This window comes from Cynocephalus volans, chromosome 12, assembly GCF_027409185.1.
Source record: "Cynocephalus volans isolate mCynVol1 chromosome 12, mCynVol1.pri, whole genome shotgun sequence".
Classification (NCBI taxonomy): domain Eukaryota; kingdom Metazoa; phylum Chordata; class Mammalia; order Dermoptera; family Cynocephalidae; genus Cynocephalus; species Cynocephalus volans.
In genome coordinates, this window is record NC_084471.1 from 67,097,057 (window position 1) to 67,121,000 (window position 23,944).

At 47.0% G+C, this 23,944-nt stretch overlaps 1 protein-coding gene across 1 annotated transcript; it reads left to right on the forward strand.

Moving 5' to 3' along the window:
• The first annotated feature begins 9,128 nt into the window (after nt 1-9,128).
• Nucleotides 9,129-23,909, forward strand: SPRYD3 (SPRY domain containing 3). Its single transcript, XM_063075306.1, has 11 exons — nt 9,129-9,217; nt 10,604-10,750; nt 11,790-11,865; nt 12,361-12,485; nt 12,808-12,943; nt 14,235-14,420; nt 20,495-20,644; nt 21,096-21,153; nt 21,784-21,903; nt 21,990-22,162; nt 22,511-23,909. Exons 1-11 carry the CDS (start codon nt 9,195-9,197, stop codon nt 22,643-22,645), a joined length of 1,329 nt encoding a protein of 442 aa, XP_062931376.1. The 5' UTR covers nt 9,129-9,194; the 3' UTR covers nt 22,646-23,909.
• Nucleotides 23,910-23,944: the final 35 nt, after the last annotated feature.

Here is a 23,944-nt window from a genome sequence, read left to right on the forward strand (position 1 = left end):
TGGAAAGAAATCCATAGAAGTGAAGTGCTTTCAACTCATCCTATCAAGAGGTACATGATAACATGGCATCACTGGAGTTCAGTTAATAGAAATGCACCAAAGTTGATTTCTTAGTTTTGGCAAATGTCCTATGGATATATAAAAGGTTAGTAATGGGAAAAACTGGGTGAGGGGTATTTGGGGACCCTATGTATTATCTTTGCAACCTTGCTGTGAATCTAAAATTATTCTAAAATAAAGAGCTTACTTAAAAAAAAAAAATCGTAGTACTGGATTCCCGTATTGGCCAGTCACCAAAAAAAGCCCCCAAACCAAAAACCAACCAACCAAACAAACAAATAAACTCCCCCATGGTAATGGTTTGACCTCAGTTTCTAGAAAAAAAAAATTTGTATGCCCCATGCCCTAAGCTGAGGATTTAGAAATAAATAAGACATGGCCCCTACTGTCAAGATGACAGTCTAATAGGGGGATGATGATAATAATAGCTTACATTATCAAATTCGTCTTATATGCCAAGAACTGTGCTAACCACTTTACATTTAATCTTCACAGTAAGTTTATAAGTGGTGCTATGACTGTTCCCATTATCCTTCCCATAGGAGAGCACTGAGTCTTCAAAGAGATAAGTGACAGAGCAGGGATTTGAACCCTGTTCTGACTTGAACCCTCTATGACCCTGTCTCCTTTCTCACTGTCATCTTCTCTACTTCACCAGCCTCCTAATTATCTTTGGGAGTGTTTCTGGAGATCTTTGCTTAGAAGCATCTGCTGGGCAAATCCATCTCTAGAAGCCCGTACCAGCCAGCTACCAAAAAAAAAAAAAAAAAAAGGGAAGAAGAAGAAGAAGAAAAAAAAAAAGAAAAGGACTCTTCATGGGCTGTGGGATGTCATTTTCTTTCTTTCTTTTTTTTTTAAAGATGACCGGTAAGGGGATCTTAACCCTTGACTTGGTGTTGTCAGCACCACGCTCTCCGAAGTGAGTTAACCAGCCATTCTATATAGGGATCTGAACCCGTGGCCTTGGTGTTATCGGCACCGCACTCTCCTGAGTGAACCACAGGCTGGTCCTGGGATGTCACTTTCAAGGGCTTTTAAACATGATCACTTAGGGCTGGCTGGTTAGCTTAGCTAGTTAGAGCCTGGTGTTGTAACACCAATGTCAAAGGTTCAGATCTCTGTACTGGCCAGCTGCAAAAAACAAAAACAAATACATGATCACTTCGACTGGGAGAAGGACCATTTCACAGGGCATCAATAGTTAAATTCTGGGGCCTTAATGTGTTGCCATGGCCAGCAGGGCTATAAGAATATTAGGCATCACAAAAATAAAATAAAATAAAATAAAATATTAGGCATCAGAAGGAAGAACGTGGGGAATAAACAGAAGAAAGACATTCCCTAAGGTTCTAATAGAACTTTCTGCCTGATATTATTTCAAACTCAACACATTTAAAACCATTCTCATCATCTCCTCCAACAAACCATTCTTCAGTTTTCCTGATTTTTTCAGTAGTATCATCATTCTCCCAGTCTCTCAATCATCCTCACTTTCTTCTTTCCTCATGAAATTATCTATTCCCATTGGTCAGTCCCTCCTGATGGCTCCCCCATCTGGCCTTAACGTTTTTTCATTTCTAAGGCCATCCTGATGCTTTCCGTTCTTATCTTTCACCTAGACCGTGCTGATAGACTCCCATGGACTGCACAGTTTTCAGACACTATCCCCTCTGTACCCAGACTGTTCTTTCTGAAATGAAAATAGAGCATATAACTTCTCTGCTCAGAAACCTTCAATGGCTCCCCATTAACTCCAGTGTCAAGTCCAAATCCTTGGTTTTATTTATTTATTTATTTTTCAGGGATCAAACCCTGTACCTTGCTGTTACAGCACCAAGCTCCAACCAACTAAGCTAACCGGCCAGCCCCAAATCCTTGGTTTTAAAGCCACTGGTCCTACAACCCCTATTATCAACTTACAAGAACCATCCCCTCTTGACCAAATGTGCTCTTTGAATTCACACCTCCACACTTTCACTCATGTTCACACCCTTAACCTTCCTCTTCTTCTCTAACCATGTATTCTTTAATTCTTATTATCCTGATCCCAAGAAGCTCACAGTCTATGGGGAAAACAGGTAAATCAACAATGACACTATATAAAGAGGGACCAGGGGCCAGGTGAACACAGAAGAAAGAGAACTTAAATATGCCTGGAAGAATCTCAGAAGTCTTCACAGAGGAGGTAATTCTTTGGTTGATTCTTGGAAGAGTAGGAGTTTGCAAGGGAGGAAATTAACGGGAGGGCTTCCAGGCAGAGGGATTAACACGTCTTTAACAATCATGTGGCTGTTCATCATGTGTCCTCTCTTAACATCTCTTAAAGTTTGTCTTGTATTTCTAGCAGCTTCTCTCTCTCTCTTCTTTTTTTCCAGTGGCTGGATGGTAGGGTATCTGAACCCTTGAACCTGGTGTTATCAACACCATGCTCTACCAGCTGAGCAACTGACCAGCTTTTCATATATTATGTCTTGTTTGCTTTTAATTGGCTTCTGAACTCTTTTAGGAAAAGGACCACATCCTCCTTTTCCACTCTATAAAATGAAAGTAGCGGGCTGAGCCCGTGGCGCACTCGGTAACGTGCTGCGCTAGCAGCGCGGCGACGCTCCCGCCGCCGTGGGTTCAGATCCTATATAAGGATGATCAGTGCACTCCCTGGCTGAGCGCCGGTCACCGCGAAAAAAAAAAAAAAAAAAAAAAAAAAAAAAAAAAAAAAAAAAAAAAGAAAGTAGCAATACCTACTTTACAGGATTGTTGTGAGTGTTAGGAATAATTCATGTGATGTACATGGTGGGCACTCAATGATTTCTTTTTGTGATGAATGAATGAAGGTCTAGCTCAGTTTTGGGCACACACTAAAGTACTCAGTATTTGTTGAATTAATGATCCTACCCTGGTTCAAAACTGTTGGGTCCACAGCTGGAACACTGTGCTTTGGAAGGCCTCACCAGACTGTAAAAAATCCAGAGAATGGCAATGTTTCAGCAGGGTGTGATACCGGCCTGTGAGAGCTAACCAATCAGATGAAGCCTCTCCAATCTGAAGAGGAGGCAGAGATACTCAGATTCGACACAAGTTCACTGAATGCTTGTTTATTTTTTGCATAATTCTCATAATGCTTCATTATCATGTCTACTCTGCAGATCAGAAGACATATCCAGAGAGGTTAAATATCTTGCCAAAGTCCACAAAGCTAGACAGTGGAATCCACTAGATTCCAAGTTCAATGCTTTTTTCACTGCAACACAAAACTTTATGATGTAGAAAAATATTAACAGTTTGGATAAGTTAAATATAGACTTGTTTGCTCAATTGTCTAAATACTCAAACCATATCAAACCATATGCAATTTCTAGAGCTAGAGAGAAGCTGCTTTAAGGCAAATAGAAGGAAGGGTTGCTTTATGTTGGGAGTAGGGTAGGGAATAAACACAAGAAAATATTATTATGATAAACAGCACAGGCTGAAAAAGGAAAAATGTTAGAAAATAATTAATAAAGTCACAGACAAAAGACCCTGGCAAGACGTGAAAAGAATAGACATTCTCTTCTTCCTTTTTTTGAGCTATGAGACTACCCCAAGCCTAAGTCTAAGCTTTTTCCAAAGACAATCAAGGGTATTTGAGGATTGGGTTCCTACCCTTTTGGGCAGGTCAGCTATGCCCTCCCAGAGCTGTCTCTGGTCCAGCTGTTGAAGAAAGTATACTGGGCTGTGAACAAAGTATCAGTTATGGTAAATATTTATTTTCCTTCCTAAAATTTTGGCTGGAGAGCTTAGAATTTAATATTAAACAATTAAAGTAAGTTTAGGGAGACAGCAATTAGATCTCACACATTAAAATCGAGTATATATAAAATCAATATACAGAAGTCAATTGTATTTCTATATACTAGCAATGAACAATTGAAAATTGAAATTTAAAAATAACGTTTACACTGTATTAAAAATATGAAATAGGGATAAACCTGACAGAAGATCTGCACACTGAAAACCACAAAATATTGCTGCAGGAAGACCTAGCTAAACAGAGATATACTATATTCATGGATCAAAGATTCCATATTGTTAAAATGTCAATTCTCCCCAAATTGATTAATATAGTTAATGTAATACCAATTATAATTCCAGAGGGCTTTTTGGTAGAAATTGGCAAGCTGATTTTCTTATATGGAAATGGAAACAACATGGAATAGCCCAAACCAACATTTAAAAAGAAGAATAAAGTTGGAAGACTTACACTACCTGATTTCAAGGCTTAACTATAAAGCTACAGTAATAAAAACATACAGATAGAAAAACAGATCATTGGAATGGAATACAGTCCAGAAGTAGATCCACACATATATGGTTAATTGATTTTTCCCCCTTTTCTTTTTAAATTAAAAAAAAAATTGATCAATTGGTTTTTTTTGGGGGGGGTGGTTGGCTGGTCCAGTGATCTGAACCCTTGACCCTGGTGTTATAACACTGTGCTGTAACCAGCAAACCCCTCCATTGATTTTTGATGAAGGTGTGCCTTAGGTTGAATATTGCCCCCAAACTTAATCCTCACTGTAACTATTGAGGGTGAGAAATCCTATTATGGTAATTGAAAGGTGAGGCCTTGAAGAGATGATTAGATTGTAGGACCCTACTGTAGTGAGTGGATTAAAAATGGTGGTCAGGGGCCTGGTTCTGAAGGTTTTAAAAGAAGAGTGAATGAGGAGATTGGCCTCTCTCTGCTTCCACCATCTTGCAATGTGAGACCCCCTTGGTCACTGTTGCCACCACCAGATGTGTTCCTTGGACTTTGGACTTCCCAGTCTCAGAAACTGTAAGCAATAAATTTCATTTTCTTTATAAAATACCCAGTTCCAAGTATTTTGTTATAAGCAACAGAAATGAACTAGTACAAGGTGCAAAGGCAATTCAGTAGAGAAAGGATAGTCTTTTCAATAAATACTGCTGGAATAATTGGATATCCACATACAAAAAAATGAGCTTTGATCCACATTCACACCATATATAAAAATTAACTAAAAATCAATCATAGATTTCAAAAAAATTACTAATGCATAACCTTAATTTAACAATGAGTAAACATCAGACAAAATGAAATTGAGGAAAATTATGTGAAATAATTGGCTTATATGCTTCAAGAAAAACTGAATAGCTGTCTTTGGTTGGTGAGACTAAACAGACATGACAAATAAATGTAATATGGGATCCTGGATTGGATCCTATACAAGAATAAGGACATTAGTTGAACAACTGGCAACATTTGAATAAGGTCTGTAGCTTCTTGGTTGCTTTGGCTAAAAAAAAAGAAAAGAAAAGAATGAATAAGGTCTGTAGATTACTTATTGCACCAGCAGTATTGTAGCAATGTTAATATCCTGGCTTCAATGATTGCACTACGGTTACATAAGATGTTGACACAAGAGAAAACCAGGTGAAAGGCATATGGAATTCCGTGTACTATTTTTGCAAGTCCAAAATTGTTTCAAAATAAAACATTTAAAAAATGAATTATAGACTTAAATGAAAACCTAAAACATACAACTTTTAGAAGAAAATATAGGAGAACATATTGGTGACTTCAGGTTAGGTAAAGATTTCTTAAATAGAACACCAAAGCATGGTCCATAAAATAAAAACTTGATAAATTGTACAACTTCACAATTAAGAACTTCTACTCATTGTGTGACACTGTTAAGAGCATTAGAAGACAAGCCACAGACTGGAGGAAAATACTTGTAAATCACATAACTGATGAAGAATTTGAGTCCAGATTATATAAAAGAACTTTCAAAATGCAATAAGAAACAACTCAATTTTTTAAAATGGGAAATGATTTGAACAGACACTTCACCAAAGAAGATACATGGATGACAAATAAGCCTGTGAAAAAAATGCTCAACATCATTAGTCATTAGGGATATACAAATCAAAACCACAAAGAGATACTGCTTCATACCCACTAGATGGCTACGATAAAGACAGTAACAAGTATGGTGAGTATGTGGAGAAATTGGAACCCTTACACACAGTGGTACATACCTATGAGAATAGCTAAAATGAAAAAGAATGACCATACCAAGTGTTGACAAAGATGTGGAACAACTGGAACACTCATACACTGCTGATAGGAATGTAAAATGATACAATTAGGGCTGGCCCGTGGCTCATTTGGGAGAGTGTGGTGCTGATAACACCAAGGTCACGGGTTTGGATCCCTATATAGGGATGGCCAGTTAGCTCACTCACTTCGGAGAGTGTGGTGCTGACAACACCAAGCCAAGGGTTAAGATCCCCTTACCAGTCATCTTAAAAAAAAAAAAAAAAAAAAAATATATATATATATAAATAAATAAATAAAATGATACAACCACTTTGTAAAAGTTTGGCAGTTTCTCAAAAAGTTAACCATATGTATTAGTCCATTTCTGTTGCTTATAACAAAACACGTGGAACTGGGTAATATATAAAAAAGCAAAATTTATTGCTTACAGTTTCAGAGGCTGGGAAGTCCAAAGTCTAGGGAATATATCTGGGGAGGGTCTTCTTTGGTGGTGGCTTTACAGCAGTGTAGGGGGGTCTTCCATGGCAGAAAATGGTGGAGCAGAAAGAGATAGTTCTTCATGCTTCTCCTTTTAAAGCTCTCAGAACCACGCCCCTGACCACCATTAAACCATCAAATTAATCACCTCTTCAAGGCCCCCCACCTTTCAATTACCATAATAGAATTTCCTACCCTCAACAGTCACAGTGGGAATTAAATTTCTAATATATGGACTTTAAGGGGCACAATTCAAACAATCCACAGCACCATACATTTACCATGTGACCCAGATATTCACTCCTGGATATTTGCCCAATAGAAAATAAAATATATGTCCATACAAAGACTTGTACATGAATGAATATTCACAGTAACTTTATTTACAATAGCCAAAAACTGGAAACAACCAAATGTCCATCAGCAGGTGAATGGACAAACACATTGTGATATATCCAAACAATGGCATACTATTCAGCAATACAAAGGAATAACTATTGATACAAGCAACAACATGGATAAATCTCAAGATAATTAGGCTGAATAAAAGAAGCAAGACCCCTACACACACCCAAAGAGAGCATTTACTATAAGATTCCACTTATATAACATTCTAGAAAATGCAAAAACTAGGCTAGTGACAAAAAGCAGATTAGAAGTTTCCTGGAGATGGGAAGATTGGAGTGAGGTATTACAAATGGGCATGAAGAAACTTCTGGGAGGGATGATAAGGTCACTATCTTGATTGTGGTGCTATTTTCATGAGCGTATTCATAATTTATCAACGTGTACTCCTTAAATATGTATGGTTTCTTGTATGTTAATTATGCCTTGGGCTGGCTAGTTAGCTCAGTTGGTTAGAGCATGGTGTTGATAACACCATGGTCAAGGGTTCAGATCCCACCCTGGTTTGAATACTGGCCAGCTACCAAAACAAAACAAAAATGAATGAATGAATGAATGAATAAATGAGTAAATGAATAATAAAGCCTCAGTAAAGCTGTTTAATCAAATACCTGTAGATGCCAAGAACAAATTACCAGGTACGTCCTGAGAATGCCAATGGATGGAGCATCCACCAAAAGGGCCAGCCTCATACCTGGAACTCGAAGATGAGAAAATCCTGAGTAGAATCACCAACCATCAATAATACTTTGGAAATACCTTATGCCATCTCTCTCCATCTCAGATCCTACCCATGTACCTAGTTTCTGGAAACAGACAGGGTGTGGGATAATCACGACTCCGAGAGCCACACTGACCAGTCCCTCTCCGACTGTCTTTGGGAAGAGCTGAGCTGAGGCTTGAGGTATTTTCATAACTCAGGAAGAGGAGTAGAAGAGAAGCAATGAAGGAATCTGAAGGAAATGGAGATGAGTTGGGGAGGGTAGCTATGCAGAACTGTGTAATCCCAGGGCTGGAAGGGAGCTAGAAGAACGCATGCACCAATAATTCTTGTTTATGAATGAGGACACCAAGACCTTGACCTTTTAGTCACACAGAATTGGAGCTCTAATCTAGGTTTCTCTATTTCCTGTCTGTACTTATTTCCATCACCCATTTCCATTATGCCAAATGGCCACTGTGTATAGGATTCTAGATGATGGCTTCCCTTTCATTCAACACTTTACAGTACCTATTTATTATAAGAATAGGATAGGTCCCCAGGTCTGACGGACATAACAGTCTAGCAGAGACAGATACACAAATGATTTTAATAATAAAAGCAAGGCTGTAATAAGTATTATAAATGAGGTGCTACAGAGGAGGAGAAAATCTGTCTGGAACAGAGAGATTCGGTGATGGGAGGAACTAGGGGGAGTCCTCATCCAGGCCTCCAAACTCCCCAGAAGAGCAATAAACATCCTTCAGCAGGTGTTCAATAAGTGTTAGTGTCCTTCCTCCCTTTACGTTCTTTCCTTTAGTCTTACCAAATCCCTCTGTTCTTGAACAGCATGCCACTGTGCTTTTTGCAGTCGAAGTTCTCTCCTCCTGGAATGGAACGCCCTTCCCAGAATGAACTAACGGTGACATGAAATGGAGCTTGGGAAAGCATAAAGCATATGGTAACAGTTAAGAGCCCGGGCTATGGAGGACAGCCGCCGGCTCCTCGTCTGTAAAAAGGTGATAATATTTATTTCATAAGGTTGTTGGGTGGATTAAAAGGGCATTTCTGTAAAGCTTTCAGCATCACGTCTGGCCCAGAAGAAGCGCTCAAGAAATACTCGCAGTTTGTACGAGCGCGCCGACCTTCGTCGCCCGCCCCGCGCCAAGCAAGAGCCGCCCCGTGACCGCCTCTCGGGCGCCCTGGGCACTCAGCGCGGCGTCCTAGCCGCCACGTCGCCTCCTTCCACCCTCCGGGCGCCTGGGTTTACCAGATCCAACCCAGCGCTAGGTACCCGGTGTACCGGGCCGCGCCCCACATCCTGCCTGCATCCTCCGATTGGCTGCCTCAGGTGCCCGTCGTCGTAGATCGCTTCAGATTGGCCGAGGTGGGTGAGGGGCCGAGCCTCGGGGAGCGTAGGAAGGGCGGGGTCCCGGATGTGTGTGGTGGCGAAGGCCGAAGAGCTCGTGTGCGGAGCTGAGAGGCCTATGGATGAGGAGGACGCGGCGGCCCCGGTAGGCGGGGATCGGGGGCGGGGTCCCGGAGGCCTCGGGTCTCCCCGGAGCTCGAGGAGCCCGAGGCTGGAGGCGGGGGTCCTGGGCGGGGGCTCCGAGGCCAGGGGCGGGGCCTTGCGCTCTGGTCATTGGGCTTCTTCCCTCGGCGCACCCTCGGCTCGGTCTGGGGCCTGAGGAGAATGGGCGTAGTCACACTGACCGGCTAGTGCTCCCTTGCCCCCGGGTCTTGCCTGAGCGACCAGGCTGTGCCCCAGAGTGGAAGCAGAGCCCAGTGCGGCTGCCACTTGCCAGTGCTAAGGTTGTGGGGTTCTGGGCAACCACATGCTTTTAGGTCTGGGGCACCAGCATCTACCCGGGGTCAAGCCCTGGCTGAGTGCCTGAGAGGGGAGTCCTAGGGCTGCCCCACAGGTGCCTGCTCCTCTGGGCCACGTGGTGGGTTTAGCTACTGCAGGAGAGCCTTAATATTCTCATTGGGATTGAATTTATCCCAGCCAAGACTTAACTGAGCACCTACTGTGTGCAAGGCACTCTCAGGCCTTGGTGGAACCCCTGTCCCAGGATTTGGGGATTGGGAAGAGAAGAGTACTTCACCTTTTTCTCACTTTTGGCTCCCAGGAAAAATTTATTCATTCATTCATATGTTGGCACTGCTGGTTGTTTAAATATCTGGATCATCCCACTCCTCTCCATCTTCACTGCTACCGTCTTCATGGATGCCATCTTTTATCTGAACTGCTGGGATGGATGAAAATGGGATGAATTGCTGGGAGTGGGAGAAAGGGGAGTTAGAGATCAAAGGGGGCTGAGGCTCTAAGAGATAAAAGATATCGGAATCAGAGAAAAAGACAGGACACTCAGCGGGAGAACTGGGGACACTGGGGGCCTACTTTACCATGATTACTTAGAAAATTATTTTCAAGCTTTGGAAAAAAGTGCTGTAGCTGCCCCTTCTTCCTGGAATGCCCTTTCTTGGATTTGCCACATGCTTGGCTTCTTTTCAACTCAAATGTCACTTCCTCAGAGAGACCTTTTCTGTCTACTCTCTTCCCCCACCCCCTTCATCACATCACACTTTTTTTCTCCACTGTATGAAATTGTCACTTCTATTTGTTGTCTGTCATACCCCCTGCCAGCACTACAATGGAATCCCTATGAAACCAGGAACCCCATCCATTTTGTTCACAGCCATATTCCTAGCACCTAGAACAGTGCCCATAGTAGGAGCTCAGTAAATGTTTGTTGAATGACAGGGTGAAGCTGGGGATTGTTGAGGTTAATCTGGGCATCTGGCTTCAACTCCAGTGACCTCCACATTCTGGGTGGAGCAGGCTGAGGTGCTTTGCTCAAGGTCCTGCTTCCTCCTCAATCCCCATCTCCCCTTGGCAGGTTTGTTCTCATGAACAAGATGGATGACCTCAACCTGCACTACCGGTTTCTGAATTGGCGTCGACGGATCCGGGAAATTCGGGAGGTCCGGGCTTTCCGATATCAGGAGAGGTTCAAACACATCCTTGTAGATGGAGATACTTTGAGGTAAGTTTAGGAAAGTGCTTCCACATTTTCCTTTCTGTTCCTGATCTTAGAGATGAAAAGAGGCTTTTTAAGAGGAAGGGGACTGTCTACCTACACTGGGAGGGAGAAGCTCTTGACCCAGAGGCCTGTCTGAGTGGAGCAGTGTGTACTGCTTCATCTTGCACTCCCTTCTGCTTCTGTCACTGGGTGGCTCTGTCCTGGTCCAGCAAGAAAGGGGTCCAGCATGGGTCTGTGCGGGTTGGGCATTGGAAGTGATTATATCAGATATAGGAGGCTGCTGGGATCTCAGGAGTTCCCCAAGTGGTTTGTTGAGAAGACTCCAGAGGGCCTATGGGGTGTCTGGATCTTCTGCCTATGTTTCAGGAATTAGGTTTGGCAAAGAGTGACCATTTCAAAGGCAGTGGATTTCCTGTTTTAGGAAGGACAGTTCTGTAGTGCTTCTTGCCCATCACTTCCCATATCTTTCCAACCTTTTGGTTTGTGCATGTTTGTTTTCTCTCTCTTTTCTGGCTTGAGTGCCATCCCTGATTCTTTCCAAGCCTAATTCTCTCACAAAGTTGTCACTGAAAGGGGAAGAAAGTAGTGTTATTTAGCCTGGAGGCAAGAAAGCTGAGGAATGGGGACTGAATAACTGTTTTCCAGTCTATGAAGGGCTTTTGTACATTGAGTAGAGACCAGCCATTCTCCAGCTTCACTGAGGACAGAGGAAAAGGGCCGAAGCCGCAGCATGAGGGATTGAGGTTAGACAGGATTGTGAGACCCCTAATAAGCAACTAAGGGAGACTCTACATTCTTTTCCCCCTGGAAATGAAGAAACCAGGCTTGCATTGGTCTAGTGTGGGTTGGACCCTGGCTGGAGGCAGCAGGAGGGGTGGGGTGACCTTAAGTATCTTGCTGTGGTGTCTGTGCAGATGTCCTGAAGTGTGGCCTGATGGATTCTCCTCTGTGCTGGCCCTTGCAGGGTGGGGATTGGGAGTGCTGAGGCCCTCCCCCCAATTCCTGGGCTAGGCTGCTAATGGACCCCCCATTCCTTCTTCAGTTACCATGGAAACTCTGGTGAAGTAGGCTGCTACGTGGCTTCTCGACCCCTGACCAAGGACAGCAATTATTTTGAGGTGATCGGGGCAGTGGGTGGGTAGAGCAGGGGGTGAGATCATTAAGCTCCAAGGAGCTCCTTTACTACATTCATGACCTGGTCCATTTAATTTTCCATTATGGCTGTCCTGTTGGCTGGGAAAAGGGTGCAGGATTGATTAGCCCCTGATCTGAGAGAGAGGTACCCTGGGGTCCTGTCACCCTGCCCCTTCTGCTCTCTTGCCCTTCACCAAGTAGACTTTGACCCATGTCCTTTCCTACCCCCTAAACCAATGCAGCATCTATTCCATCTCCTATCTTTTTCCAAAGCTTGGAAATAATTTTCTAAGTAATCATGGTAAAGTAAGCCCCCAGTGTCCCCAGTTCTCCCTCTGAGTGTCCTTTTTCTCTGATTCCGATATCTTTTGACTCTTAGAGCCTCAGCCTCCTTTGATCTCTAACTCGCCTTTCGCCCACTCCCAGTAATTCATCCCGTTTTCATCCCTGCTGACTGTGCCCTGTTCTCTTTCTTCCAGGTGTCTATTGTGGACAGTGGAGTCCGGGGCACCATTGCTGTAGGGCTGGTCCCTCAGTACTACAGCTTGGATCACCAGCCTGGTTGGTTGCCCGACTCTGTAGCCTACCATGCTGATGATGGCAAGTGAGTTGCCTCCTTTGGAACCTGATCCCTTTCCTATGGATTTGGGAATCTCAGATATAAAAGACTAACTCAGGGTGGTTTTTCCCATTTCTTCACCTATCTTGGGATGTTCTCATAGACTTTGCTAGTCAGGACAGGGAGGTGGCCTGACTGCTACTCATAGAGGTTTTCAGATAGAGAGGAGGGTGGTGCTCATGCCAGGATGTAGGTGGGTACCATCACAGAGTGACTAGTAGAAGCAAGATGCAGCTGCAGCTGTCAGTGCTGGGGAGAAGTTTGGAGGCTAGGCTTGGGTCCAGTGTCCATGCTACTCTGTCCACAGGCTATACAATGGCCGAGCCAAAGGCCGCCAGTTTGGGTCAAAGTGCAACTCCGGGGACCGGATTGGCTGTGGCATTGAGCCTGTGTCCTTCGATGTTCAGACTGCTCAGATTTTCTTCACCAAAAATGGGAAGCGGGTAAGTGGGAAATTCCAGGTGGGATTTAAGTGGCTTGAAGCTGCCTAAGGATTTGTGGGAGTGATTAGGAAGAATCTGCTGGCTGGAGCTTGCCCAGGGGCCCATGTCCTCAATTCTCATATCCTTCAGTTCAGCTTCAGAGTCTTCTGAAGTCTCCTGCATATAGAAGACACTTTCCCTGCCCAGGGGAAGCTGGGACATTACCCAGATGATAGGTGTAGAGGGGCAGATTGGTGCAACAGAGGATGAGCAGAAATTATGGGGAACAGAATTAGGTGATTTGGGGGAAGGTTTCGAGCATTCAAAAAGAGGGAAGATTATGGTCTTCGTCATAAGCTGGAAGTCCTCTTTGGTTTTTGACTTGAACGCTTTTGGGGCTATGTCCTTTTTGTGTTGTATTTTCCTTGTTTCTATTCTTCCTCTTTCCCCTTCAGAAAGAGACTAGTAGTGGTGAAGGGATGGGACGAGAGCAAGTAGAAGAGAGAGGCACCCAGCTCTCTTCCTTCTGCCCAACTCCATCTCCCACCCTGGGAAAATTGCTCTCTCAGGCCTTGGCTGAGAGGTCCTACTTAGCATCTGTGCCTCAGCACTTTCCTGCTCCAGTACACACACAAACACACACACACACGTACACACACACACACACACCAAGAGTATTTGGCAGCAAGTCAAGAGACTTGTGTTTGCCTTTTAGTTCTGTGGATACCTTGCTCAGCCAGTAGTACTTAGCAAATTGTTAACCTTTTCTGTGCCTCTGTGTATTAGTTCGTTTCTCTTGCTTATAACAAAATACCTGGAACTCGGTACTTTGTAGAAAATGAAATTTATTGCTTAAGTTTCAGAGGCTGGGAAGTCCAAAGTCTGGGAAATACATCTGGTGAGAGTCTTTGGTGGTGGCTTTACAGCAATGCGGGGGTTTCACATGGCAGAAAATGACGGAAAAGAATGAGAGACTCTTATGTGCTCTCCTTTTAAAGCCCTCAGAACCACGTCCCTGACCACCATTATTAATCTATTCACTAGGCATGGTCCTACAATCTAATCATTTCCTCAAGGGTCCACCTTTCAATTACCATAATAGGATTTCCCACCCTCAACAGTTACAGTGGGAATTAGGCTTATAATATATGAACTGTGGGGGATACAATTCAATCAATCCATAGCACTCTGTTCTTATCTGTCAGTGTGTGTGATATTTATTGCTTGCATCATCTTAAAAGTACCCTGGTGAGAATTAGATGAGCTATGGAAAAGTGAGATGGGCAGCAGCCACTCCTTTCCTCCGCTGCAGGTGGGCTCCACCATCATGCCCATGTCCCCGGATGGGCTGTTTCCAGCAGTGGGCATGCACTCACTGGGTGAGGAGGTACGACTACACCTCAACGCTGAGCTGGGGCATGAGGACGACAGCGTCATGATGGTGGACAGCTATGAGGATGAATGGGGTCGGCTGCATGATGTCCGAGTTTGTGGGACTGTAAGTAAGGGGTATTGGCATGGTGGGGGCGGGGTGGAGAGCGCTGGGCAGAATGCTTGTGGATTGCTTAGAATGGTGAGTGAGGACAGTGGCTTTTGTGGAGTTTTGGGAAATGGGGGTTTTGGCAGGATAATCTGGGTCCTTGACATGATTCTTTGAGTCCATATCTGTGTTCTCCTTAGCACTGATTCTCTTGTCTTCTTTTCCTCTTCATTTGAGAACTCAGGTAGTTGTTTGGCCCTTGGAAGGAGCAGAAGTTCTCCTTTGCCTTGGTTCCTTCAGCTCTGGTGCCCTCTGCTGCCCTGCACACCTGCCTGTGAGGGTCTGGGGGCTGATTTGGAGGCAGAATTCCTGGAACCCCCTTTTGGCTTGATCCAGCTCAGCTGGCCCAGGCTTTCCATCCACAGTTCTGTGGGGCAGTTGTGGTCACAGTGCCACACGTGTAGGGGAAGGGTCTTTGAGATCTTTTTTGAGTAAGCTTAAAGGTCAATCTTTTCTGTTTTCGCCTCCATCTTATAGAAGATAAGAACGGAAACAGATGAAGATTCAGTGAGAATCCTTGAACCTCCAGAGCTTGCTTTATACATCTTCTCCTCATACTTGCTTTAGTCTCTCCCTGGATTTGAAGCTTTCTTGGGAACTGCATGGACCTCAAGAGGGAAATTCTTTCTGTCTATCTTCCATGCCCTGTGCTGTGTTGGGACTGAACGGAATGGATGCTGAGTCAAGGGTCTGGCCCTGACTTCTACTGGGCTGCTCAGGCCTCCTACTTAGAATTGTCCCTCTGCTGCCCCTTTCTCCTGGCCTGGCCTTTTTCTCCACCCTCTAGCCTTCTCACCCCAACCCGGGCTGTTTTCAACTCAGCCTTTGAGAGCAAAACAGAAGCAGTGGGGGGTGGGAGTGGATTATGAGCAAGGCCCCCCTTGTGGAGATCAAGGTAAATGGAACTCTGAGCAAAGGGCAGAAAGTGTGCCCTCCTGCTGTCTCTGCCACTCTGCACCACCTTCTGGAACTGGGATCCAAGGTCGCAGTGTTGCGAGCCAGCAGGCCTCAGATGCCCACTCCTTCACTCTCGCCTCTTTCTTTTCCGTTTTACCATCATTTTGACAGCATCTACAGAGTGGAACTTGGGACTGAGCCAGGGCGATGTTCCAGCTCTCATCCCTGACCTCTCCTCAAGAGTGTTTTCCTGGCATCCTTTCCCTGCCTGGACCTGTCCTCACTCTGCTCCCAGCTCCTCCCAGGCAATCCTTTCTAATTGATGCAGAATCTTGTAGACATTTATAAATAGTTTCCCTCCTCCCCACCCTCCCCCTAGCACCCTCAGGCCACTCACTTGAGAATTTTTTCTCTCTTAGATGTAAGCTGTGAGTTTGGCTCTTCTCTCAGACTTTCACCGCACCTTGGGACAGCTGGCAGGGTGGGAGCACTACTCACTTGCTGCTCAGAGCAGACTTGGGCATGAGTCTTTTGAGGGACATGTGCCACCTTCTGGTCTTGCCAACTATTCCATCTTTCAACTGAAGGTGACTTGCCTAGTTTCTTCCATCCCCTTGGGCCTTCCATTGCCACGTTGTCTCCTGGCTTCCCACCTCCCATCCCTTCTTACCACCGCGGTATTTCTGACTGGGTGATCAGAGCTGTGTCAGCCTACAGGAGCCTGGGAGAGGTCATTTGGGCCATGTCCATGCTTCATCTTTCTGAAGATGTGTAGCATAGCTGTTTTTCCTCTTTGCTCTTTCTGTTTTTTTATGTCCCCCCCTGTTGGGAGTCCTTTCCTGGGACCCCAGACCCCAGCTGTTGTTGAAGCTTGTTTCTCCTGTCCTGGGTGATGTTCTCAATAGAGTGTCCTTTAGAACCATACAGGTGTGGGAGATGCTTTGATGTTACCTAGTGCAGGCTTTCTCGGTGGGGAGACTGTTGGCATTTTAGTTAGGCCAGTTTTTTTTTTTTTTAATTTATTTATTTTTATTTTTTTATTTTTTTTATTTTAATTTTTTTAAAAGACCAGTAAAGGGATCTTAACCCTTGGCTTGGTGTTGTCAGCACCACGCTCAGCCAGTGAGTGAACCGGCCATCCCTATATAGGATCTGAACCCATAGCCTTGGTGTTATCAGCACTGCACTCTCCCAAGTGAGCCACACAGTTCTTTGATGTGCAGGCCATTTAACATTCTCGGCTCCCAAACACAAGATGCTAGTAGCCCCCTCTCCTTGGCATTATGACAGTCCAAAATGTGCCCACACATTCCTAAGTTTCCTCTTGTTTTGCTGTTGAAAAACAGTCCAGGAGAAAAGTGAAGAGACTTATTTCAATGTCAAGCAGCAAATTAGCAGAACTAGGCTATTCATTCTTTGGCCCCTGTCCACTGCCTTTTCCACTGTAATATGTGCTGTTACCTCTACCCAAGCTGCTCTCCTGTGCCCATTCCTCTCCTCTTCCCACTCCCTTCCTCGTGAGATGAATCCGGACTTCCTAGACTTAAATTCCCGCTTCCCTGGGATTCCCCTGTCTAGTTTCTTTAGCCAAAGCCCTTCTAGGTGTATTTACTTGGCTGCCTTGGAATTTTACTCCTGGCCCTTTCTCTCAGTTTTGGGGTCTCAGTAATCCTTTCTTCTCTCTTCTGACTGGTTTTTCCTATAAAGAAGAGCAAATTCAATTCCTGGCTCTTTTCTTTCTTTCTCCAACATTTCATTTTGAAAAATTCCAAACATACAGAAAAAGTTGAAAAGAGTAATACAGTGAACACCCATATGTTCTCTCCCTATCTTCAGTAATTATTAATATTTAGTTGTGCTTGTTTGATCTGAGTATCAGATGTGGCTCTTTCTTGAGTGGAATTCTTCCCCTGCTTCCTGTGGCCTCAGTTTCCCCTCCTAAAGAAAGCCCCTCCCCAGAGCTCTGAGGGTGCTGAAGAATTGCTGCTATTTGCTCAGGGATGGGAGTGTTGCCCCTCACCTCATACCTGGCCCAGGCCTTGCAAGGTGAGGTCATGTGTAGAGGGTGGGGGACAGAGGGTACATCTGGGGGGTTAGACTCATTCTGTCTTTGTTCCCCATTCATAGCTCCTCTGACAACTCCATAGCAACAGACAACAGTTTTGGTACACAAAGGGTGGTGAATGAGGCCCCACCTTCCCAGGGGTCCTCCCCAGACCCAACCCAGAAGGAGACCATGTTGGGGCCTGAGCTGGCTGGTGGGGAGCATGTTCTTGGTTCCTGTTGCAGCTGCTTCTGGGGCCTCAGGGCACTGAGCCTTCCCTTGCTCCTGTCAAGAGGGATTAGGGTCTCTGTTGGCAAGGGGAGGAGGGTGGATATGAGCAGGGGTGAAGAGACTGGGAAGGCGCTACTGGTACGAGGGAGGGTGTGGGGTGCAGGAGGCCTCTGCAGTTTCTGCTCTGGGGCATTGAGTCCACATGTTTGGCCTTTCAGGGCTTTGGTGGTGTGTATATGTTGGCAGGGAGCAGAGGGGCTTGAGAACCCCAAGGAAATGGCTCCCTGTACCCCCACTAAAGATGTAGAGGAATATCCCTGTGGATTGGATTGCTTCAGGAGGAAAACACTTGGGGTAGCATAATCTGGACAGTGGTCATCTATCCTGATTAGCCTAAGGGGCCATTCTAGTTGGAGGCAAGGGCTGAGATGAAAGGGCATTCCTTCTTTGTGATTGACAGTTGTAGTACAACCCCTTTTTCCTGATTTCAGGAGAGGTGGAAATGTGTATTGATTACCTGCTGAGTGTCAGGCTCTATGCAAAGCACTTGACACTCATTCAGTCTTCTCACACATTTGGAGATGCAAGTAGTGTTATCCGTATTTCACTGTTGAAGAAACTGAGGTGTAAAGAGGTGAATGTAACTCACTCAACGTTAGTGGCTACTAAGTAACAGGAGCAAGGATTTGAATCTGGGTCTGTTAGGTTCTCTTTCAAACTGAGAGGCATCTGAGGCATAGATTGTGGGATCAGCATCAAGATCTTAGCAATACAGACCCCAGGGGCTAAACGTCCTGTCTCCTCTAGGTTCCTAACCACTGTAGTCCAAGGAGGGGGAGGAATGTACTAAAGAAAGGGTCTGTCAGGGAGGCCAAACTTTCCCTCAACTTCTGCTCCTCTGAGTGCTCTGAGAAGGTTCTAGTGGGCTTGGAGGACTTTGCCCAGGAGCAGGAGAGTAGATCACATGATTTCGGATGGCTCCCACCTGAGAGGTTGGTGGGTCCTCTCTTGAAGAGGGCACATTGTGCAGGGGCCTAGTCATCCTGAATGTCAGCAGTCTGTCTGAATGTTCTGTGGGAGGCAGGAGGGAAGTGGGTTTGAGAGTCCCATGTTAGTGCAGTTCATCCTCCTGACCTTTTAGCTTAAGGAAGCATCCCCACCCTAATCTTAGAACTGCAGCAGCTGCCTTCCTCAGGGCTGAGGCAGAGGGAATGCTTGGGCAGGTTTTTCCCAAGGATCAGGATCTGGATCAGCTGTATTTTGGCTCTGGAACTAGAGAACACTGTGTTTCCTACACTGAGGCCCGTTGGATAGAGTGGGTCAAGGGCAGCTGTGGGGTCCCCCACCCAGTTCTGCAGTGCTGGGTGGAGAGAGTGGGCTGGGGGCTGCTCTGACTGGGTGGAGTATAAACTAGTTAATGTGTATCTAGCCACACCTTTTCCTGCTTTCTCGGGAGAGATGCAGAGGAGGAACCCAGGCTGAGCAGAGAACACACAGAGGATGGTGAACCGAATTCAGTGTGGGCCTGGGTGTGGATTTAGGTGGTCTCTTGTGCACCTTGGGCTTTCCCCCTGATCCGCCCCCAGTTCTCTTTGGAGAGGTGGGCAGGGTGGACTTGAGGTGGCAGGGCTCTGGGGATCCAGGGCTGAGAAGGGCACTTGGTCCCTCTATTCCTACTCTCTGAAGGAAGTGGTAAGGATGTAGGACCAGCCTCTGCTGGAGACTCACACAGGCTTCCATGCTGGTGCAGGCGAGCATCAATCCTTTCCTGTTCGGGCAGGAAGCTTTATGGGGGTGAGAGGCCAGCATCTGAAGGCTTGCCAGGGATAAGTGGAGGAGGTCCCCAGGGAGCATGCTTTTTTCAGGGCTGCAGGGGTGGAAAGGCAGAAGAAAGTTGAGGGGGAGTTGGGCTAGTCAATGGCATTAAGGAATCCCAGGTGATGCTGAGGGTAGTGGAAACAGGGGATGGGGTTGAGTCATAGCCCCACTGTTACCATGACAGCTGATAAATAAATCCTCCCAGATTGGGGGTTGCTGCCCCATCATGCCCAGGCAGGACCGTTGTGGGACTGAAGAGCCCTGAGAAGCCATCAGTCATCTCCTCTGTCCTCCTACCTCCCCACCCCTACTCCAGCTTGAAAGAGCAACGAGGGGCCGGGAACAGGAAAGCCTGCCTTCTGTCTTCATTTTGATCTCTCCTCTCCCTCATGTTAAATGAAGGCGTAGAGCTGGTCCTTTTGGGTTCCTGTGCTCCCCTCAGCATCTCCCTGATCCAGCTATGAACAGCTCTGTTCAAAGCTAAGTAAAACAAAGACCTTGAGAAGTTATGTCAGTCCCATCTCAGACAGAATTGGCTTCTAAACTTGTCCCCTTCTTTCAAACATCTGGGGTTGGCACCTAACTTCTGCACCTTTCTGTCGCCATTAGGTCCCCTGAGAGAGTCATAAGTTTCCTTTCAGCTTAGTCTTTACTTCTCCTTTTCCTTGTATTCAGGGCCCCTGGGGCAGACCTTTCCCAGCAGGGTTATTCAGGGAGGTGATGACCTAACCGAGGGCCCTCTGGGGGCTGTGCTGCTCTCCCCTGGCTCCTGGAAAGCAGGGGGAGGGTCTTTGCATCAGCAGGAGGGTGGGGAGGCTTTCAGCATGGGGCTCTTCTTGCTCATGCTGTCCCCTTCACTACCCTGCCCCATCCCTGTTCCTCCATACCTGCCCAGAACTTGGAGGCCACATTGTGCCTCTAGGATCCTTTCCCTTCCAGTCAGGGGTTTTTTGTCAGACTCAGGAAACTGGTCTGATTTGGAACCAGGTTTCCAGGTGGGTGCCTGTATGCCCCTGACTCCCACCTGGCTCTTCCCCCACAGCTGCTGGAGTACTTGGGGAAGGGCAAGAGCATTGTGGATGTGGGGCTGGCGCAGGCCCGGCACCCACTCAGCACCCGCAGCCACTACTTCGAGGTGGAGATTGTGGACCCTGGAGAGAAATGCTACATTGCCTTGGGGCTGGCTCGGAAGGTGAGCATGAGTGGTGGGTGTTTTTGCCTGTGAAGCTGATCAGCTGGGGGGCTGTTGGGATGGGGCCAGGAAGCTCTTGGGGACTGGGGGCAGGGAGTGGGTAGGCTGTGGAGCAAGAATCTTAAGCTGAAATAGAACGTGGATGTATGTGTCTGCTGTGTAAGAGTACAGACCCTGTGTGACCAAGGACCTGAGAGTGCATGACTGTACCACACACACTGAGGCCTGGGGCTGGGGGCGGGGTGGCCTCTGGCTCTGGAGCTGAGCACCTTTCTCACCTTCCCTGGTTCCCCTGCAACCCCAGTGCCTGCTGGATGTGAGAGGCTGTGGGGCAGGTGGGCAGCTATCTGGGTTGTAGCCTGTTCCAAAAGATTGAAGATTCAGGCGCCACTCTCTTCTGTTCACATTTTTATGTGTGTACCATAGATTTTCTTTTTTCTTCTCGGTGCAGGATTATCCCAAGAACAGGCACCCTGGCTGGAGCAGAGGCTCTGTGGCTTATCATGCAGGTGAATAGAGGGCTGTCCTGGGGAAGGTGGGATTGTGGGGGAATGTAAAGGCATAGGGACATCCATTTTCCTGGTCTCCTCACAAATGGCCTCTCTCCTTTCCCTGCTACATCTGATTTTCCCTTCCCAAGCCACTTGTGCTTACTCCTCATCTATGCTTTTCCACCTAGCCTCGAAAGCCAGGGGTGCAGAACAGGGGTGGGAGATCTGGGCCCAAACTGGACCTTTCAGGCCTCTGAGTTGGCTCCCTCTGTGTTCTTCCTGCAGATCCTGCAGATTCTTCATTTCCTTTTTTTGGTCTGCTTGGTTTCCTTTGGGGCTTTCTTTAGAAGAGGACCTTGAGTTCCTGGTCCTATGCTGCCCTCCCCTCTTCTTAATGCTCACTTCTCCCCTAGGGACCCTTCTCCTCTCTCCCAGCCAGCACCCTGAGTGGGTTTCCCCTTTAGCTCCTCAAGCTGAGGGTGCCCCATTCCCATATCTGTCTCTCCATCTATGTTTCATCTTGTCCCCTCCCTTCCTCTGAGCCAGCAAGGGGGTAAAGAAGTGTTCAGCTTTGAGCAGGGGCTGCTCTGGGGGGTGTAGTGTCAGCCCCTCCTACTTCAAGTGTGTCCTCTCCCCTCCCTCCAACAGATGATGGGAAGATCTTCCATGGCAGTGGTGTGGGGGATCCCTTTGGGCCACGCTGTTACAAAGGGGACATTATGGGCTGTGGAATCATGTTCCCTCGGGACTACATTCTGGACAGTGAGGGTGAGTGGGGTGGGGGTGGCCAGCCAGGCTGCCCAGGGCAGGGGGTGGGGGAGAACCACAGGAGCTCAGGTTTCCTGGTCTCCTAGGAGACAGTGATGACAGTTCTGACACAGTGATCCTGTCCCCGACTGCCCGGGCCGTCCGGAACGTCCGGAATGTCATGTACCTGCACCAGGAGGGGGAAGAGGAAGAGGAGGAAGAAGAAGAGGAAGAAGATGGGGAAGAGATAGAGCAGGAGCATGAGGGCAAGAAGGTGGTGGTGAGTGGGGGACTTTAGGGTTGGACTAGGGTTCTTGGGCCACGGCAAGAGCCCAGTGTTACTGGGGAACAGAACTCTGAGCCAATGTTGGAAAGAGGGGAAGGCCTGGCACCGCCCTTGGGGGTGTTGGAGTACAGGAGCTGCTGAGATGGGGAGACTGGGGTTGGAAAGCTGTTTCCCAGCCTCAGGTTGCCCTCTTGTGGTTGCTTCCTGTGTCACCCTTGGTGTCTTCTCCAAGTGCATGCCGGGAGTGGGAGTGATTGGGGTTCAGGCTAGCGTAACTCCAGCATCCTCCTAGAAGAGGCCAGAGCCTGCCTGCTCCATTCTTCTCTCCACCTCCACCCTCAGGTTTTCTTCACCCGAAATGGCAAGATCATTGGGAAGAAGGATGCTGTTGTACCTTCTGGAGGCTTCTTCCCTACCATTGGAATGCTGAGCTGTGGGGAGAAAGTCAAAGTAGATCTGCATCCTTTGAGTGGCTAGGGGCTTCTCCTTCAGACCTGCCCCTTCTTCCTCTCCTCACCCTTTTCAGGACCAGGTATCCAGTTTCTGACTTCCCTGAGAATTTGCTTACCCAACAGGCCCTAGGGGGTGCATAGTCACTATGCCTCCTACAAGCTCAGGCTCCTGTCAAGCTCTTCTGTGCCCACATTTTTGACCTGGTGCTGCCCCTTTTACCAGTCCCTGGACCTGAGTCCCTGGTTGGACAGGAACAGGCCCACAGCGGTGTTAATATGTGGTTTGGTTGCACCTGCTTTGGTCAGTGGGCTACTGGATCCCCCTTTCCCTCACTGGCCCAGTGTATGTGGAGAGGAGCAAGAACCCTCTCTCAGCTGCTAAGGCATAATGCTTTGCAGAGGGCAAAATAGAAAAAGCCCCTTCCCCTACTTACTGTAGTATTTCTCCTTGAATGCTTCTCTTTTTTGTAACTTGCCCTCATTGTGTGAACCAATTGCTGCTGTCATCCCCCTGGTCGGACTAGGGGGCCTATCTTGGATCATCTCTTTCCTTTCACTGGCTGCTGCCCCAAGATGACCCCTCTAGAGTCTCCATTCTTTCCCCTGAGAGCTGGCTTTCTCACCCTTACTGGCTTAGGCACCATAGTCCCACAGAGAACCTGAGTCTCTGGCTGCTCCTCTTCCCACTGTACATACACACAGATGGGTGCCCGTTACATGTTTAAGAGAGAGGGGCTATGAGATGGTGGGAGACTGGCGCCTCTGCTCCTCTCTTCCTCCTTCTGCCTGGCACCCTTGTCTCTAGTTCTCTGGGATGGAGCTTAGGCTCTGGGGCATGTCTCTTCTACCGTGGCAAGGGCAAGACCCCAGGGCCTTAACCGAGTGAGCCCAGAGGGGCAGCTTGGCCCCTTACTCCCCTTTACCTGCCCGCACCCTGCCCTGTGCCCCAGCTTGCTGCTTGTGCCAGTTGCCTGTTTTGCTTCAGTGTTTGATTGTAACATTTACCTATATCCTCCCCACTGAGCCCTCATATCTCCTTCTACCCCCTTGACCCCTGAACCCCTCCTCATAACAGTGACTTCTCCTGGCAGGAAGAGGGAGCAGGAGCTGTTGGCTTTGGTTTGCACAGAGTGGGTAGGGCTGTGGGGAAAGTGGGTGAGCTGTTGTGCTGCTGGGGCCCCCGCCTTGGCCCTTCTTTCAGGCTCTGCGCTATGATGTATGAAATGTATGTACAGACCAGAGATGTTTATACAGCCAATAAAGACGGAGTTTCTGTATTTATCAGTCCAGCCAGAACAGGAATTCTTTCCAGTATCCTGGGCTG